The sequence below is a fragment of the Rutilus rutilus genome (assembly GCF_951802725.1).
Source record: "Rutilus rutilus genome assembly, chromosome: 23".
Lineage (NCBI taxonomy): Eukaryota > Metazoa > Chordata > Actinopteri > Cypriniformes > Leuciscidae > Rutilus > Rutilus rutilus.
The window spans coordinates 25,360,718-25,379,400 of NC_140233.1; the positions used below are offsets into that span (position 1 = coordinate 25,360,718).

An 18,683-nucleotide genomic window follows, 5' to 3' on the forward strand; every position below is an offset into this window, starting at 1 on the left:
AGTTGACATTATTCTCTCACATACAGTACCAGGTGGGTCAGCTGTTCTCTGTAGCCGAGGCTAGTAAGAATGAGACAGGAGGTGGAAATGGGGTGGAGGTCCTGAAAAACGAGCCCTACGAGAAGGAGGATGGAGAGAAAGGACAGTACACGCACAAGATATACCGCTTGGAGAGGTAATAATCATAATATGAATTAATCAGTGCTGTGGTGTATATTCAAGTGCCATCAAGCAGCAAAATTGGTCTAGTCTGCATCTCAGTTTTTCTTATGCAGTAAAGTGCCACGTTTTGTACGGTTACTGGCCCCTTCATCTGCCCTGAATATCCATGAGAAGGCCTGGAATGCTTATCCTTACTGCCGCACAGGTACCGCACACAGTAACACAGCTTAGCCCTGGAGCTAAATGTACACAATAACGCATGATAGGAATGAGGAAATTCACTTTTAAAACTGTTTTCCCTTTTTTTTTTTTTTTTTTTGCGGTCCCTACTTCATTCATTGCTCCAGTTCTTACGGTGAGTGTATGAGACACCTGTGTGTAACTAAATTAAATATTTTCTATTACTAATCAGCATTAGCAATTCCTTTAACAATTAAACAGGTGTTATTCTTATCTATAGGCTACTCTTCAAAGGTTTGGGATTGGTTAAATTTTTTTTAAAATGTTTTTAAATGGCTCCAAGGCTGCATTTGTTTGATTAAAAAAAACAAAAACAAAAAACATGAATATTGTGAAATATTCTTACAATTTAAAACAACTGTTTTCTATTTTAATATATTTCAAAATGGAATTTATTCCTGTGATCAAAGCTGAATTTTCAGCATCATTACTCAGTGTCACACGATCCTTCAGAAATCATTCTAATATTCTGATTTGCCGCTTTACTATTTTATTTTTTAGCATTTATGTGAAGTTTTTTTTTGTTGTAAAACTATAAAAGTATTTACTGTCACTTTTGATCAATTCTTACTAAGTAAAAGTTATCTTAAGTAAGTCTTACTGACCCCATACTTTGAACAGTAGTGTGTCTGTATAACAAATTTGTTGTATGTTTTTTTTTATATATATATATATTTAATTTTTTCACAGAATGAGTACATGAAGGACGATTTTTTAGTCATGATTGAGACGTGGCACAAGCCTGACCTCGGTGAACAGAACAATGTGAGTAGGCAGTCGACATTATGTTGATTAATGCGCAAAATTATTTGAATTCCACATCACCACAATAAGCAGGAAATCGATTTTAAATTACAAGTATCTGTAAGGATCTAACGTTGTTCTTTCTGTTTTCTGAAGGTCCATAAGCTTGACCCCGAACAGTGGAAGAAGGTCGAGGTTGTACACATTGACATTGCTGACAGGTCTCAGGTGGACACTAAGGTAAGGAAAACTGAGTGTTTACTTTCAATGCATGATCAAACTTTGAGACTTGCTGACGGTTTAAACGTCTTCACAGGACTACAAACCAGACGAGGATCCTGCCACATTTAAATCTCAGAAGACTGGTAGAGGGCCATTAGGACCTGACTGGAAGGTCTGTACTCTTTCTTAAATTGTTTCTAGATATAGCTCCTGCGTTTTTGTAGAGTTCTGCAGTTGATCAACTTTGTTCCTGTGTGTTGCAGAAAGAACTTCCTCAGAAGACGGACTGTCCTCATATGTGTGCCTATAAACTAGTCACTGTCAAGTTCAAGTGGAATTTCATTCAGAATAAAGTGGAGAGTTTCATCCACAGGGTATTAAACTTTAAAACACCTCATGCTGTGTTCAGTTTGACTCAACAAAATGTCCATCGTGGAGGTGCAGTTTAGAAAGATAAACAGTTAGTGTTTGTTCATTTTATTCGAGGGCTTGATGTTTGTGTGTCGGCCTAGTGCTGCTAATGCCGTGACTCATGAAACTTTAATGTTTGTTTGGTTTGACTTCAGCAAGAGAAGCGTCTGTTCACCAACTTTCACAGGCAGCTCTTCTGCTGGATAGACCAGTGGATCAATCTGACCATGGAGGACATCCGCTGCATGGAGGAGGAGACGCAGAAAGAGCTTGATAACGTGAGTTCAACAACAGAGTGCAGACAGTGTTTAACACAATCATTTATAACATTCACAGGTTTTCAAATAATATTTAAGTATTAAGTATTAAAACCACTAAAACAAATAAATGAAGGCAGAAGAAGGCAGAAAAAAAAAAACAGAAGAAAAATGACAAAAGCATGCGACAAAAGTGATATGATAAAGATAAAAGCTAATTTATAATATTAATAGTATTTAAATAACACTAAATAAACACTGAATGCAGTAAAGATCCAGTGCTGAATGACCTTGGTCAGAGGAATTATTTTATCTATATTTAATTTATGGATACACTGATATTAAAGTTCTGGCTGAGACCAATAAGCAGAAAATTATTTTCAAGTCCAGACTAATTGATATGGGGTTCGTACAAGGTGCTTAAAGTACTTGAAGTACTTGAATTTGACTTTTTGAAATTTAAGTCCTGGAAAACCCTTGAAAAAAGCCGTTTTTATGAAAAGGTAATTGAAAAATGCTTGAATTATTAAAAGACTATATATGTAAAATTAGTGTTTATCTTTTCATTCAAAATTAACGCTACAAACCGTCTGATATAGATATAGAGCCCTTTTGCATGGCTATGAGTGTGATATTGCTCATATAAATATCCATGTATATGATACAATATTCATTCTTCAGGTCAATCATATGTTAATGGGAGAAAAAAAATCAGTTTGAATAAGGAAAGCGATATATTTGTCATAGTATCCTTTCAGTGGTTAAGGTTACCAAAGTCATTGCATGCGCTGCACTTTATTTGTACCATTTTGTTTTATTAGTTTATTTGTATCTATCTATTTACCTTTTTTTTTTAGAATTTGAAAGATAATAAAGATGTTGTTTGATAAGTGATCTCTGATTGTAGAAACAAAAAAGACCCTTGAAAACCAAAAAAGTAGTGCTTGAAAAGTCCTTGAAAGTCACCTTATGATAAATGGTGAATATTGGAATTTATACAGTTTGTGCCTAAATAAATTAAAACACTTGACTAGAATCATTCAGTTGAAATGCTACACGTTAATTTGGGCAGCATTATAATGTACAGTATCAGTATGAAAATTTATTTTTCATTTTGAGGTTTGGTAAAGATTACATTTAACAGTCTTATTAAATTATTAATGTTGTAAAGATTAACTTCAAGTGAGCGGTAGATGACAGCAAAGGTATAAAAGTAAAAATGGAATGAAGCATGCATAATTAAATATCCAATATTGACAAGTCTGAAATCTTTCCCTTTTTTTTTTCTGCCCATAGATGCGAGAGACCGAACCAGTGAGAGGCATGTCTGCCGCAGACAAATGAGGCGCTTGTTTATTGTCACTGTGAGTAAAGATGTGCTGATGGTTTATGTTTATTTATTCACACTAACTCTGCCCACCAATTGTCTGATTGAGCCAGACAAAAATACAAAAGAAACTGATAACTGGATCAGTGTTGTGGAGAGTTAGGCGGGTGGCGTTAGCTTTTGACGCGACCAACCCAAGTTCAAATCCAATTTTTTTTCTTTTCCCATCACAAATCAGCTCGGAGAGGAGTTTATTTTAAATAAAAATTAAGAAAATATTCCAAAAGTGGAAATAAAATGCCTAATGGGTATATAATAGTTGGTATAACGTGATTAACAGATAGAGTTAGGGGTAGGGGAGGGCTTTTGTGGACAGGGACAAGTTAAATTTTTTTTTTTTTTTTTTTTTTTTTTTTATAATATACTATAATACATTGAGGTGCTACTAATATCTGCCACTATTTGTATAAATGGCATCTTACTGTTTTTTACTGAAAATACTGCTAGTTTCACTTAGTGTAAAAAGCAACAAAAAGTATTTTATTTACACTGTGTAAATTGCGTACATCGCTGCCTTTGTTTATATGTGGAGGAATAACTGCTAAGCAGTGCAGACACTCACATGGGACAGTATATTTTATGTTTTTACCATATATTATATATGAAGAGTTCAGATGCAAAAGCCTCTAAATGCCATTTGAAATTTTCTTATAGAATGATTATTTTTATCAAGCTTGTATATTTAAGTTCAGTAATTTCACTTAAATGATAATTAATAGGTAATTTTCATTGCCATTTAAGTGAAATTACTGAATTTAAATATACGAGCTTGATAAAAATAATCATTCTATAAGAAAATTTCAGATGGCATTTAGAGGCTTTTGCATCTGAACTCTTCATATATAAAAAAAAAAAAAAAAAATTGGTATTATTAGGGCCCAAGCCCTGAAAGGGTGAAGTATATATATATATACATATATATATATACTGTATATAGCTTTAGGTAAAGGCACCAGGGTGGCGGTGCCACCGGCTTGGGCCCGTCATCGCTGCTCACAGCTATATTTAATGGGGGGGGGGTCTGTCTAGTCCATAGAATTCCCTCTTTATACAAATTAAACGCATTTTGCATCAATCAAATTGTTGTCAGAACTTCTACTTAAATTATCTTCAACCAACAAACAACATTGAGTTAGATGAACTTAAATTGCATGATAACTTATAAATATTAAATTGTTGTTTTGAAGGGGGTGGATTCTGGAATCCATTGCTGCTTCAATGTATATCTAATGAGTTATTATAATCAAGGTATTAATCAATATTTTTCCTTCTACATATCACATGAGTTGAATTACCTCTCTAGGCTTATGAGATTTTACTTTAGCCGCTTTCCGATCGGAGGAACCTTTTCACAGTTCCTAGAACTATTGGCTAAAGTACCCGGATGTCGGCGTGTTCGCACCGCAAGAACTAGGAACATCTAAACCAGCACTATAGGAACTACCCGTGACGTTAGTGTACGCTGATGACCGAACGCACGCGGAACACCAGCACCCGCCATTTTTAAAACAGCTATAATGTAAACACACATATTATAGCCTATATATTTACTCCAGAAACTAACTATACAAACATGGAAAACAGTGATAGATGGGTCTCTAAACCTTTATGCTGAAGAGAAAATCCAACGCAACTTTGAGGGGACCAAGCCAAACATGATTATGTTTATCTGCCCAGCTAGCAACACTGGACATCAACCACACGGCATAGGCTAATAAACTTTTTCATATACTGTCTACTTTCTATAACAGTTCTATCTAATATTAAACAGTACTGTTAGACAGATCGCTAACTAATGAACACAGAGAATGCGAGCATTGTTTGCTCTGGCGTTCTCAGCGCCGTCAAAATAAAGGTTCGTCGCGCCGTCAAAATAAAAGTCACCGTGCTTGCGTCACTCCCTTACCCCTCCTACCAGTTCCTATGGCCACTTGGCCAGTGCGAACGCAAACAGCAAAACCGAGTTTGGGGGAGAGTAGTTCTTAGAACTGTTTAGAAGTGGACAGTTCCTAGAACTAAGTTCCTGTAACTACTTGGTCGGAAAGCGCCTTTTGTTATAGAAGTTACCAGTGTGATTACTGTAATGTTATTTTCATGTTTTTCTCTAATGTCTGTATTTGATATGATTGCAGTAACAGTGCTTGATCATTTATCCCGGCTTCCAGAAATTAAATATGGACTCGTTTTGTTTGAGAAAGGTCTTCAACATGTGTTAAAACATATAAGGGTCATTGGAACCAATATTTTAAGGGACCATTTCTTTGTTAAAGCTTTACTTGACTGTGTTATATTAAAGTGTCCTCTCCTTGAGAGAAAGAACGTATTATTTCGTAACCAAATGTCCCCACAAGGATTGTAAAACCTGAGATCACCTCCATTGTGGGGACCAGCCAGCAGTCCCCACGAGAGAAATGGGTTAATAAACATACTAAATTATATTTTTTTGAAAATGTAAAAATGGAGAAAGATTTCTGTGATGGGTAGGTTTAGGGGTAGGGTTAGTGTAAGGAGATAGAATATACAGTTTGTACAGTATAAAAACCATTAAGTCTATGGAGAGTCCCCACAAAGATAGTGAACCAGACGTGTGTGTGTGTGTGTGTGTGTGTGTGTGTGTAACTGCTGTGATCTTTGTAACTTTAAGAGGGGCGGCCTGAAGTCTTGAAGCTGATTTCTGCCTGATGAAACTGCAAACTATCTTCAGTAAAACTTGTCTTCAATTTCTTATAATTCTGACTCTGATTCATCATATCTGGTTCTGGGTATTTGACTGTAGATCCCCTTAGAGTTTCAACCAGTTTCAACAATTAACTTTTAAAGGGAGTGGTGGCCTTCTAATCCAATTATTTATTTATTTTTTTTTTTTTTTTTTTTAAAGCTAGAGCTCATACTATATAACTTATTTAGCATGTAAATTTAATGAACAATAAGATATTGAACAATAAGATACTGGCATTAGTACAGTCATTGCTCATATAGAAACAATTACTCGTTCAGTGTTGTATCTCAAGTTATTATTCAATAATAACTAAAGTATCTCTATTCGTGGTGTAAAATTATTATTTGTTTATTCTTTTTTTTTATATATATATTTTTTTTTTACCGGTGTTAATTTTCTGGAAACAAATGCTCTATAAATTACAGTAATGTTCTTACTTGAAAATTGGAAGAAATGTTGTCAGTATTTTATATAATGTTCATTTTACTCAAACACACATATAAATCCTACGGTGGCCAAGAGAGCTCCGCGTGCTGCAACTGAAGAAAACACATGCAAAGAAAAAAACACATGCAAATAGAAAAAAAAAAAAAAAACACCCACAAATTAAGAAAACATCTTCATATGTTTTACAACACACGTGTGCTCCAAATACTCACAACACAACCAAATACAGAAACGTGCTGCAAATAACACAGACCACAACGAAAATGTTTCCAGCGAAACCAAATAAGTGACGAACCCGGCTGGGACGTGCTTACAGCTCAAAAGTCTACTTTATTTTTTATTTTATTTTTGCAAAACATACAGAGATTACATTTTTATGACATACAACTTGTATACAATATACAAAATGTATTAACATGTTCAATGTAATCAGAATACTAATGAGAAAAGAACAATGAGCTGAAAACTAAAATAAATAAAAAAGATACAGAAAAAGATCATGAGGGAAAGATATTAATCTATACATCAGTTACACTGTACACATTTTTTTTTTTTTCATGTTATGTTTAAATTTTCACATAGAAATGTTTCATAATAATTTTTAGGTAATGTAGGGTACAAAGCTCTTTATCTGAGAAGATGGGTGGCTCTTAAAAGAGCCTTTGGGGTAGTTGAAGTTAGGCACGCCTCACTTTGAGCTTGTGTATTTGGTGACGGCCTTTGTGCCCTCGGACACGGCGTGTTTGGCCAGCTCTCCGGGCAGCAGCAGACGCACGGCGGTCTGGATCTCTCTAGAGGTGATGGTGGAGCGCTTGTTGTAGTGTGCGAGGCGAGACGACTCGCCGGCGATGCGCTCGAAGATGTCGTTGACGAAAGAGTTCATGATGCCCATCGCCTTGGAGGAGATGCCGGTGTCAGGATGAACCTGCTTCAGGACTTTGTAGACGTAGATAGCGTAGCTCTCCTTCCTGGACTTTCTGCGCTTCTTTCCTCCCTTACCGGCGGTCTTGGTGACAGCCTTCTTTGAGCCCTTCTTGGGCGCGGACTTTGCTGGTTCAGGCATGATGACGCGAGATCACAAGACTGACAAAGTAATGTTTCTTTCCAACGTGATACAGAGGTATTTATTCACTGCCCTATGCTAATTTTCAAAGCGATACGAGAAATCTCTGATTGTCTGTTTTCATAGGCCAAACCCATAAACTCGTACTTCATTGGACAACTCGAAGTATCACGAGGGCCAATCACAGGCGGAAGAATAATAGTCCCGCCCACCACTCCCAAAGATTCCGTTGTTTCGTTTCCCGCTCTTTTATTCAATATTTTTGAGAAAATAAGCGGTTCTAATATTGTGCATCGTCGAGTAATTTTAAAACCCCTTATAAATCCATTGAGGGAGTAAAAAAAAATTAAAAATAAATAAATAATGCAAAATGGCAAATGCAAGCTCATTTGACAGTGTGTGTAACATTTTCTACATCACTCACTTCTGCTAACTGTAAATGTGGTGGTTACAAAAGTATATAAGCATTTAAATAAGTAAATAGTAGTAAATATGTTATATGTAAGATATATGGATGACAAGAGAATTTATTTCTTAAATGTGTTTATTCCGTTGATTAATGTTCCCTGCTCAATCGTTCTATGATTTGATTGCTTTCACCTTTGGGGAGTGTTCGCCTGCTTGGGGAGGGGGTGGGGCACGCGCGCGCTGCTCAAACAATACAGACTCTGATAAGTGAAGCAGCAGCAGCTCCGTGTCCTGTATTAATTTATACACATATCTCCCCTCATCAGGTATGAATTACATAAAAGCAATGAGAGTATGTTTTTTGACATGTAAGAGTTTAAGAAATGTTAACTACATTGTTTAAAGTGTTTAAGTTTACTGTTATGACGGACATGCAAAAGTTTGCCTCAAGTCACGTCTGTGTGCTGCGTCACGCGTGCTAGTTACACATTTTCATGCTAGTGATGGAGACCATGCGGTCTCAGAGAAAATACGCAATATTAGAGTAAAGTCCACAAATAACATGTGTTTTGGTGAAATAATACAATGAGTAAGTTGTAAGTGCCAAATAACTGTGAAAATGAGTGTCTGTACTAAAAAAGTGTATCAGAAAGAATAATTCTGGCAAACATGAACACATTTTTAGGATTTATTCACATGGAAAATGTCATAAATGTTATCAGTGAATATTTCATAGTACATAATGCTTAATCTGTAGACACAGCAGTAAAGGGAAAATACTGTATGTACTGTATATGTAATTCTGTTCTATATTTTGTGATTACTATTGAAGTGATGCACTGTCATTGATTGAGAAAGAATAATTCTATTCTATAAGAGTGATTGAACTGTTTTACATTGTATAAAAAAACAATACAGACTCTGATAAGTGAAGCAGCAGCAGCTCCGTGTCCTGTATTAATTTATACACATATCTCCCCTCATCAGGCGGTGAGGGTACTACATTTTGGAGGCACCGCTGGGATTGATGTTCGATGGAGTGACTCCCTGACCGGTAGAGCCCATTTTGCAACATCGTCCCCTTTTTAGTGACCCAGATGAGCAGCAGTGTGAGATATTCCAGATGAGTGGTGGTAAAGACTGATTGAGCAGTGTGTGCACAGTTGTCACAAGGTCAAGTCAGTAAGGTAAACACCCTCAAAAGCCTGTCTACACCGCAGAAAAAAAATAAAATGGATGAGTTTAAACATCTTCAAGAGGAAATTTGTGAGAAATTATGCACACTATCACGGGAAAAACTGATAAAACTCAGTGTCTTTCTTCACCTAACACGAGAAGATGAGACAAATGTGACTCGTTTATTCCTGTTGAGCCTCCTTAGTAACCATTTACTAAGAGCTGAGCTAGAGGAGTTAGAAGATGGCGGTATGGCTGAACTGTTAACAATTAATGACAGACTGATCCAGCTCACGGGAATCACAAGTAATGCTCCTGAAAAAGATACAGAGAGGGAGGAAATTAAACTTGGAGATGTTAACACAGCCCAGAGAACAATACAAGAAAGTGGAGAGAGGACAGCTGAATTGTTTTCTACCATGTATATTAGCCCCGCAGCATCACAAAATATAGCAGACAGACAGACATATGCAGCCCAGAACCCATCTTATTCTTCACCCACATATCAGAGACAAGTGAACGCGACATGGCAGAAAGACTTCAAAATTTCTGGTCTAATAGGAGATCTAGGGCAGAAGGACCGTCTCTCATTCTCCAGTCTGGCACGTCAGATAGAAGGTGGACTTAAAAAGGGCTATGCAGAACAGGAAATAGTAGATTCTGTCATCAGGGCTATCACACCAGGGCTTCAGCTGCGGAGCTATCTGGGGGGGAAGGCAGGGCTGACACTCCCGACGCTAAGGCGGATACTTCGTTCTCATTATCAGGAGAAAAATGCGACTGAATTATATAAGCAGCTCACCAAAGAAGCTCAGCACGCTAGAGAAACCCCACAAAGCTTCCTAATTCGAGCTCTTGATCTGAGACAGAAAATTCTGTTTGCTTCTCAGGAGGATGACTCCGGATTGAAATATGATCCCGCCCTAGTTCAGAATATGTTCTTGCACACCGTCTTGACTGGATTACAAAACGACCGCATCCAAAGCCACCTTCAACCATACCTTTCAGATCCCGCTGTCCCAGACGAAGTGTTGCTGGAGAAACTCAATGTAGCTTGTTCCAATGAATCTGAAAGACAAAATAAGCGAAAATATGAAAAAAATGGTACTGTTCATGCTGTACAGTTGAATGAGCCTCCCCCTGAACAAAAGCTTCAGTCCAAACAGTCGAAGTTTGATTTAATGTCACAACTAAAAAGCCTGAGTGATGATATCATACAGATTAAAGAGTCCATCCAGCAGCCCTTACCTGTCCCTCAGCAGTGTTTTGCAGTTTATGACAAAGACCCAGCATCAGCAGTGTCCCAACAGACCTCAGGATGGACCCGAGTCCAAGAGAACCAGACCTGGAAACCCGAGACGGCTACATACCAACGGCAGGGAAGCCCATACATGTCTCCACACCAGTTCTCACAAAGCCAACAACAGGTGAGGGAACAGAAAATACCTCCTCTACCTGCAAACCCAGTTCAGTTGTCCACTGTTCCACCAGAACATTCTCTCCAATCACGTCAGCATTATTCAATGATAGAGACGCACCATGGACAGCCGTATGTGTATCCTTCTCAGCAGCACCCCATGTCCGTCAACTATGTAACTCAGCCGTCAAACTTTGCAGCACCGCAGTATTATCCACAGCAGTATATGGAGCCACCACGACAGCACCCCCATCAGTTCCGCCAGTCCCATCCCTCACGAGCCAGACAATGTTTCCATTGCCAGCAGCGCAAAGCAGAAGAACCTTGCACCCATTGTTACCACTGTGGCAGCAGCGAGCACTTCTCAGCTGGCTGTAAGAGTAAAGGCGCCAGACCTCAGCGTGGAGCTCCGTTAAACAGGAGCGGGTTACCCCCAAGGGACAGGGTGTGACCCGAGCAGCAGAGAAGTCCCAAAAACATGAGAAATGTAGCATTGGCCATCAGAGACAGTTTGAGTCCCAGTCGCTTGATAGTACGCTTGATAGTATTTTAACTGCCCCTTGTCAGGTTAACCAGCATTCTGCCATCACGTCCTTAGTGGGAAAACAGTGCCTTGTTACCTGTTATCTACAGGGAAAAAAGACTGATGCATTATGGGATACAGGCTCCCAAGTATGCATTATAGATGAGGAGTGGAAAGCCAAATACGCACCTGAAGTGACATTGAGAAATATTTCCGAGGCGACCGAAGCGCCAGACAGTCTGCGCCTGGTGGCAGCAAATGGAGCGAACATGCCATACAGTGGATGGGTGGAGTTGACTTTCAAGCTGGCATCCCCTGTAACCAATGAGAAAGAGTTAAACATTCCTGTGCTTGTTTTGAGGGACCAAGAATTGCCCAGACCTATCGTCGGGTATAACGTGATAGAACAAATAATGAGACGAAGCGAAAGTGGATCCCTTGATGTGACTAATGCTTGTTTGTACAGAACTGTCAGAAGTGCTTTCCCTAGCATAAAGAAGAAAAGTGTACATACCTTCATCAATTTGGTGACTGCAGAGGGGCTCAGCGAGTACGTAGTAAGAACCAGGAAGGAACCTGTGAACATAGAGAAGCACACCATTATGCAAATTCAGTGTCTGGTAAAAATGCCTCACGTGAAACAAGATACGGTGCTACTGTTTGAGCCACACGTTAACCCAGTGTACCCAGATGGCCTTGAACTCTTTGATACTCTCTTCCTCCTGGAAAAAGGGGCTCGCCCAATAATTACTATCAATGTGCAGAATGGAACAGATCACGACATCAAGCTCGGTGGTAGAACAGAGCTAGGAATTCTGCAGCCAGTTAAGTCTGTTTTACCAATATCAAATGCACAGTGTGAAGCCACCGCATCTGTTACACAGGTCCTACCAGAGATCACTGAGGCATCTCCCAATACAGATCGATGGGACCCTCCAGTGGATGTGAGCCATTTAACTCCGCCCCAACAACAACAAGTCAAGAGGATGTTACGTGAAGAGTGTCATGCCTTTTCGAAGTCAGACGACGATATCGGCTGTGTCCCAGGTTTGCATCTGAGTATCTTATTAAATGATTACACCCCTGTTGCCCGCACATACACATCAGTCCCTAAACCGTTATATCAAGAGATGAAGGACTACTTACATGACCTGATTGCTCAAGGGTGGGTGGCCAAGTCTCATTCCCCTTACTCGTCCCCAATTGTCTGCGTCCGTAAGAAGGATGGCAGCCTCAGGCTATGTATTGATTACAGGGACCTGAACAGCAAAACAATCCCTGATCGCCAGCCAATACCCAGGGTGCAGGATATCCTAGACGGGCTGGGCGGTAATGCGTGGTTCTCACTGCTAGATCAAGGGAAGGCCTACCACCAAGGTTTCATGTCCCCAGAGAGCCAGTACCTGACTGCATTCGCAACACCGTGGGGCCTATACGAATGGATTCGTATTCCTTTCGGCCTTATGAATGCGCCTGCAGCGTTCCAACGGTTTATGGAAGAGAGCCTGGAAGGGTTAAGAGACAAAATTTGCATACCGTACTTAGACGACATCCTAGTCTTCACTGAGTCGTTCGATGAACAAGTGGAAGCGGTGAAGAAAGTACTGCAGAGGTTACAGTCCCGTGGAGTCAAGTTAAAGCCAAGAAAATGTGAGCTCTTTAAGAAAGAGGTGCGATATCTGGGGAGAATTGTGTCAGCTGAAGGCAGTCGTATTGATCCCGCAGACACCGTTGCTGTAACGGCACTGAAGGAACAGACACCAAGCACGGTGGGGGAACTACGCAAGATTCTGGGCCTGCTCAGCTATTATCGGCAATACATTAAAGACTTTTCCCGAATTGCCAGTCCCCTCTATGACCTGCTAAAAAGTAACACGGAAGGTGCTGGGCCACAGAGAAAGGGGAGACACAAAGTAAGAAATAACAAACGAAATCATGTGGTGCCGTCAAGTAAATTAATTGACTGGACAGAAAAACATCAGGAGATACTAGAAAAGTTGATTAACTGCTTGACTCAACCTCCGATCCTGGGATTCCCCGACTTCTCTCAACCGTTCATCCTTCATACGGATGCGTCCAACCAAGGGTTGGGAGCTGTTTTATACCAGCAGCAGAATGGCAAGCTGAGAGTAATCGCCTATGGTTCTCGGACTTTGACGGCAGCTGAGAAAAATTACCATCTGCACAGTGGGAAGCTGGAATTCTTAGCTCTGAAATGGGCCATCACTGAAAAGTTCAGAGACTACCTGTACTATGCACCAACCTTTACAGTTTTCAGTGACAATAATCCATTAACCTATGTCCTGACCTCTGCGAAGTTGAACGCCACCGGGTGTAGGTGGGTATCAGAGCTTGCAGATTTTCACTTCACCATCCGCTACCGCCCGGGTAAAGAAAACATAGACGCTGACTCACTCTCCAGGATGCCAGCGGATCTAGAAACGACGATGAGAGAATGTACTGAGCAGTTTTCACCTGACGGTGTGGGAGCCGTGATCCAAGCTGTGGAGTCCCAAGGGAATCCAGATGTGACTTTTGTAGTAGCCTGTCAGAGTGTACTGGCAAGTGTGGAGAAAAATGAGGGACACCTCAAACCCCTGTCAAAAGAGGAAATCAGACAAGCACAAAAGGATGACAAGGACATTAGAGTAATAAGTGAACACTTACAAGCAGGATCTAGACCTTCTCAGCAGTGGCGTTCGGTCAACTCGCCAGCCAAAGTTCTTCTGAGAGAGTGGGAAAAGCTGAAGCTAGATGAACACGGCATCCTGTTCCGCCAGACGTCACAAAGAAAACAGCTGGTGTTACCAACACAATTCAAAAGAACTGTTCTGAGAGAGATGCATGATGAGATGGGTCATCAAGGACTTGATCGCACCACAAGCCTCATTAGGGATCGTTTTTTCTGGCCCTACATGCAGAAAGACATTGAAAATTATGTTCTGAGAACCTGCTGCTGTATCAAACAAAAAAAACCCTGTCGTGAGACAAGAGCGCCTCTTAAAAATATCAAAACGACCCACCCGTTTGAATTGGTGTCCATTGACTTTCTCCATCTGGACAAATGCAAAGGGGGCTATGAGTACATTTTGGTAATCGTCGACCACTTCACTCGATTCGCCCAGGCATATGCCACCACCTCAAAATCTGCAAAAACAGTAGCTGACCGGTTATTCAATGATTTCGCCCTGAAGTTTGGGTTTCCATCTAGAATTCACCATGATCAAGGGGGAGAATTTGAAAACCAGCTACTCACCCAACTCAAAAAGTACAGCGGCGTTGCCGGCTCAAGGACCACCCCCTACCACCCCCAGGGGAATGGGCAGGTGGAACGATTTAACCGGACATTATTGCAGATGCTGAAAACCCTGACTGAAAGACAAAAAGCTAATTGGAAAGATGCATTGAACAAATTGATCTTTGCCTATAATTGTACCAGATGTGATGTGACTGGTTTCTCACCTTTCCAATTGCTGTTCGGACGCTCACCAAAGTTGCCCATCGATGCTCTCTTCGGACTCGAATCCGACAATAACTCCCAAAGTTACAGTGAGTACATGGAAAGATGGACAAAAGGAATGCAGGAAGCTTGTGAGATTGCGAGAGAACAGGCAAACAAGTGTGCAGAAAGAAACAAAAGGAATTATGACCAACGAGTGAGGTGTACTGACCTGTTCCCAGGAAGCAGGGTCCTCGTAAAAAACCTGACTCCAAGAGGTGGGACCGGGAAACTGAGAAATTTCTGGGAGGATGAGGTTCATGTTGTTACACGCCAGGTGGCAGATGGTGCTCCAGTCTACGAAGTAAAACCTGAACAGAGTAAAGGCAGATCACGAGTTTTACATCGCAATCTTCTCCTTCCATGTGACCATCTACCTCTTGAAATCACACCAGCTCAAAGTACTAAACTATAACAAGGACAGCAACCAAGAAACAGCAGAACTCAGCCCGCCCGGGGAAGAGAATGTGAGTCAGAGTACGATAATGAAAGTGAAGAGGATGACTACTACTTTCAAGTGGAGCCCTTCCAGATAAGACCACAGGAAAGCAGTGATTGCCTAGAAAAAAGAAATGCGTTATCACCACAGTCAGTACCTTCTGAGCCTCGATCTAACTCTCCAGTGGTGGAACCAAGGCCACAGTCACCTCCAGCTGAGTCAGAGATGGATCTCCCAGAGTCTGTACCTGAAATAAGAAAAGAACCTAATGAAAATGAACCAACTGCTGACCTAATGCAACAAGACTTACCTGATAGGGAAGCAGCTGCAGCGCCTGGGTCCAGAGACAGGACCTCCGAGGGAGAAAACGGGTACCAGTTCACCAGGAGAAGACGAAGACCGCCTAAAAGGTTTACCTATGACAATCTTGGGTCCCCATCATGCTACAATGTGCAGATAGTGGGCAACAACCACTACCCACACTTTGCATCTAGTGGGATGACAGCTGTGACACCCTGGTCATCAACACCCCTTTGTTACCCCCAGCCTTCATATGTGTGCTATTAACTTTGAATTGCACTACCACATGAAACCCCCACGTCACTAGTTACAGTATGGTCTGTGTTGAAGGTGAAGTACCGCTATACACCACACTACCCAGAGACTGTTATTGCCCATAGTGTGAAACTATTGGAAAAAAAGAGCAAACAGAAAAACAATGGACTGTTACCAAATATTAAGAAAATGGACTGTTGTGCGGTCTTGAAACTGTGGACACTTTGAGTCACTTTGAGACTTTCTTGTTGACTCTTTTTGAATCTTTTTTTTCTTGCATTTAAGGACTTTTCTGCCATTTTTGCTGGGGCAAATTAATGGACTGTTTTTTCCTCCCTAAAAGAGACTCCGTGGTTTTAAAAGAACTTTCTTTTTTGACACTAAACCATGGGACTTTTACGAACAAGTGCCTCTGGACTATTAAGTAATATGGACTCTTGTATGGTCAAATGATTGCTTGTGAAAAAAAAAGAATGTTGTGCAAGAAAATGTTGGTAACAGTGTTCTGAAATCTGATGTTACATAAAACAACTGCTGGGTGGAGTTAAATATTGTAAATTGAGCATTGCTGTAGCCTAACTGATTACTTAATGATGTCGGGACGACATCTTATTTTGAGGGGGAGAATGTGGTGGTTACAAAAGTATATAAGCATTTAAATAAGTAAATAGTAGTAAATATGTTATATGTAAGATATATGGATGACAAGAGAATTTATTTCTTAAATGTGTTTATTCCGTTGATTAATGTTCCCTGCTCAATCGTTCTATGATTTGATTGCTTTCACCTTTGGGGAGTGTTCGCCTGCTTGGGGAGGGGGTGGGGCACGCGCGCGCTGCTCAAACAATACAGACTCTGATAAGTGAAGCAGCAGCAGCTCCGTGTCCTGTATTAATTTATACACATATCTCCCCTCATCAGGTATGAATTACATAAAAGCAATGAGAGTATGTTTTTTGACATGTAAGAGTTTAAGAAATGTTAACTACATTGTTTAAAGTGTTTAAGTTTACTGTTATGACGGACATGCAAAAGTTTGCCTCAAGTCACGTCTGTGTGCTGCGTCACGCGTGCTAGTTACACATTTTCATGCTAGTGATGGAGACCATGCGGTCTCAGAGAAAATACGCAATATTAGAGTAAAGTCCACAAATAACATGTGTTTTGGTGAAATAATACAATGAGTAAGTTGTAAGTGCCAAATAACTGTGAAAATGAGTGTCTGTACTAAAAAAGTGTATCAGAAAGAATAATTCTGGCAAACATGAACACATTTTTAGGATTTATTCACATGGAAAATGTCATAAATGTTATCAGTGAATATTTCATAGTACATAATGCTTAATCTGTAGACACAGCAGTAAAGGGAAAATACTGTATGTACTGTATATGTAATTCTGTTCTATATTTTGTGATTACTATTGAAGTGATGCACTGTCATTGATTGAGAAAGAATAATTCTATTCTATAAGAGTGATTGAACTGTTTTACATTGTATAAAAAAACAATACAGACTCTGATAAGTGAAGCAGCAGCAGCTCCGTGTCCTGTATTAATTTATACACATATCTCCCCTCATCAGGCGGTGAGGGTACTACATAATAGCCTATTATTTTGATCTTATTACTTTTTTGATAATTTTGTAAAATAAATTAGGTTCAAGTGATCTCAAGTGAGGTTCATGTGCAACACAAACAAATGTTTTAATTTTTAGGTGTTATCTGTTAAAGAACACAAATATGTTGATAGTCTTGATTTATTACTGTGAAACAGTATTTTATGTAGTTCTTCCTGGATTCAGTTAATAAAACGTTTTATACCTGACTCGATTGACATGGTCAAAACATTGACTCTTTATGTGGGAGAGTGTGTGGCTCTTAAAAGAGCCGTTGGGTTTGTGTGGTTTCTCCTGCTTTCAGGCGTTTATCCGCCGAAGCCGTACAGGGTGCGTCCCTGTCTCTTCAGCGCGTACACAACATCCATGGCGGTGACGGTCTTTCTCTTGGCGTGCTCGGTGTAGGTGACGGCATCGCGGATCACGTTCTCCAGAAACACCTTCAACACTCCGCGGGTCTCCTCGTAGATCAGACCGGAGATGCGCTTGACGCCGCCGCGGCGAGCCAGACGACGAATGGCGGGTTTGGTGATTCCCTGGATGTTATCACGCAAAACCTTACGGTGACGCTTAGCGCCTCCTTTCCCGAGTCCTTTACCGCCTTTACCTCTTCCAGACATTCTTCAATCAAATTTCTTCAGTCGATCAATGAAAGACAACAGATAAATATTGTGAGTGCGTTATAAGGAAGCCTTATACATTCGCTTACAGGACCTGACAGAAACCAGCGCCGCGTCACATGACACACACCCCTCCCCCAAAAGTATAGCTAGAGCACGTGTGATTTAATCCCAACCCTGACCTTTGTTTCATAATAAAATTCAAGTTTCATAAAATGTATTTAACAAATATCATGTATTACAGTAGTACTGGTTGATAATGAAAAGTAATTCTCAAAGTTCACCAAATTAAACTAAGAGGGACACAAGATGACATCACAATGTCAAAGTAAAATAATTTACCCATGTAATCCCATTTCCCTCCCAGAGATGACATTTATGAATATGGTATTAGTAGGGATATTAAACAATCAGTGTGTGTGTGTGTGTGTGTGTGTGTGTGTGTGTGTGTGTGTGTGTGCTGCAGCTCGATATACTGTCTTTTCTGATTATTCAGACCTGGAAGTTAGTTTAATCATATGGGACATTCTAGCAGAAACGTACATTATCTGTCCTTGAATTGTTACAGTGAATAAAAAAGTATTTCATCCAAAAATTTCTAAAACTGGCTCATGGTTGATTTCTGTGAGTTGTTCTGTAAAGGAATATGTCATTCATTAGGTTCTCAGATATTTTTTTCTTTATTAAAAACACTTTTGAAAATTAATACAAATCCTGTCCATGTCCTTGTCCTCAGCCAAATTGGAGCTACAGCTTTCATAGTTTTGTTATGCTACAAA

The 18,683-nt window shown here is 40.0% G+C and overlaps 3 protein-coding genes and 1 long non-coding RNA gene across 8 annotated transcripts; 1 reads left to right on the plus strand and 3 right to left on the minus strand.

Annotated features, from left to right (window-relative positions):
- The first annotated feature begins 1,097 nt into the window (after positions 1 to 1,097).
- LOC311282946 (phosphatidylinositol transfer protein alpha isoform-like) lies at positions 1,098 to 2,565 on the plus strand. The gene is made up of 5 exons (XM_084397076.1): positions 1,098 to 1,167; positions 1,303 to 1,386; positions 1,463 to 1,540; positions 1,632 to 1,742; positions 1,935 to 2,565. Exons 1-5 carry the CDS (start codon positions 1,102 to 1,104, stop codon positions 2,139 to 2,141), a joined length of 546 nt encoding a protein of 181 aa, XP_084253202.1. The 5' UTR covers positions 1,098 to 1,101; the 3' UTR covers positions 2,142 to 2,565.
- A 4,358-nt stretch (positions 2,566 to 6,923) lies between these two features.
- LOC311282961 (histone H2B) lies at positions 6,924 to 7,666 on the minus strand. Its single transcript, XM_084397091.1, has one exon. It carries the CDS (start codon positions 7,650 to 7,652, stop codon positions 7,278 to 7,280), a length of 375 nt encoding a protein of 124 aa, XP_084253217.1. The 5' UTR covers positions 7,653 to 7,666; the 3' UTR covers positions 6,924 to 7,277.
- Positions 7,667 to 8,462: 796 nt separating this feature from the next.
- LOC311282974 lies at positions 8,463 to 15,767 on the minus strand. 5 transcript variants are annotated; one of them, XR_014625997.1, is made up of 8 exons: positions 14,639 to 14,837; positions 14,433 to 14,548; positions 14,200 to 14,323; positions 13,844 to 14,087; positions 11,691 to 11,752; positions 10,238 to 10,304; positions 9,386 to 9,551; positions 8,465 to 9,269 (listed from the first exon to the last, which is right to left on the minus strand). It is a non-coding gene; the product is annotated as an uncharacterized lncRNA (long non-coding RNA). The 5 variants fall into 5 exon arrangements; XR_014625996.1 differs by lacking the exon at positions 11,691 to 11,752 and having other exon boundaries at positions 8,463 to 9,269; XR_014625998.1 differs by lacking the exons at positions 8,465 to 9,269; positions 9,386 to 9,551; positions 10,238 to 10,304; positions 14,639 to 14,837 and adding exons at positions 11,409 to 11,491; positions 14,848 to 14,986; positions 15,272 to 15,767.
- Positions 15,768 to 15,828: 61 nt separating this feature from the next.
- Positions 15,829 to 17,922, minus strand: LOC311282967 (histone H4). The gene has a single exon (XM_084397098.1). It carries the CDS (start codon positions 17,902 to 17,904, stop codon positions 17,593 to 17,595), a length of 312 nt encoding a protein of 103 aa, XP_084253224.1. The 5' UTR covers positions 17,905 to 17,922; the 3' UTR covers positions 15,829 to 17,592.
- Positions 17,923 to 18,683: the final 761 nt, after the last annotated feature.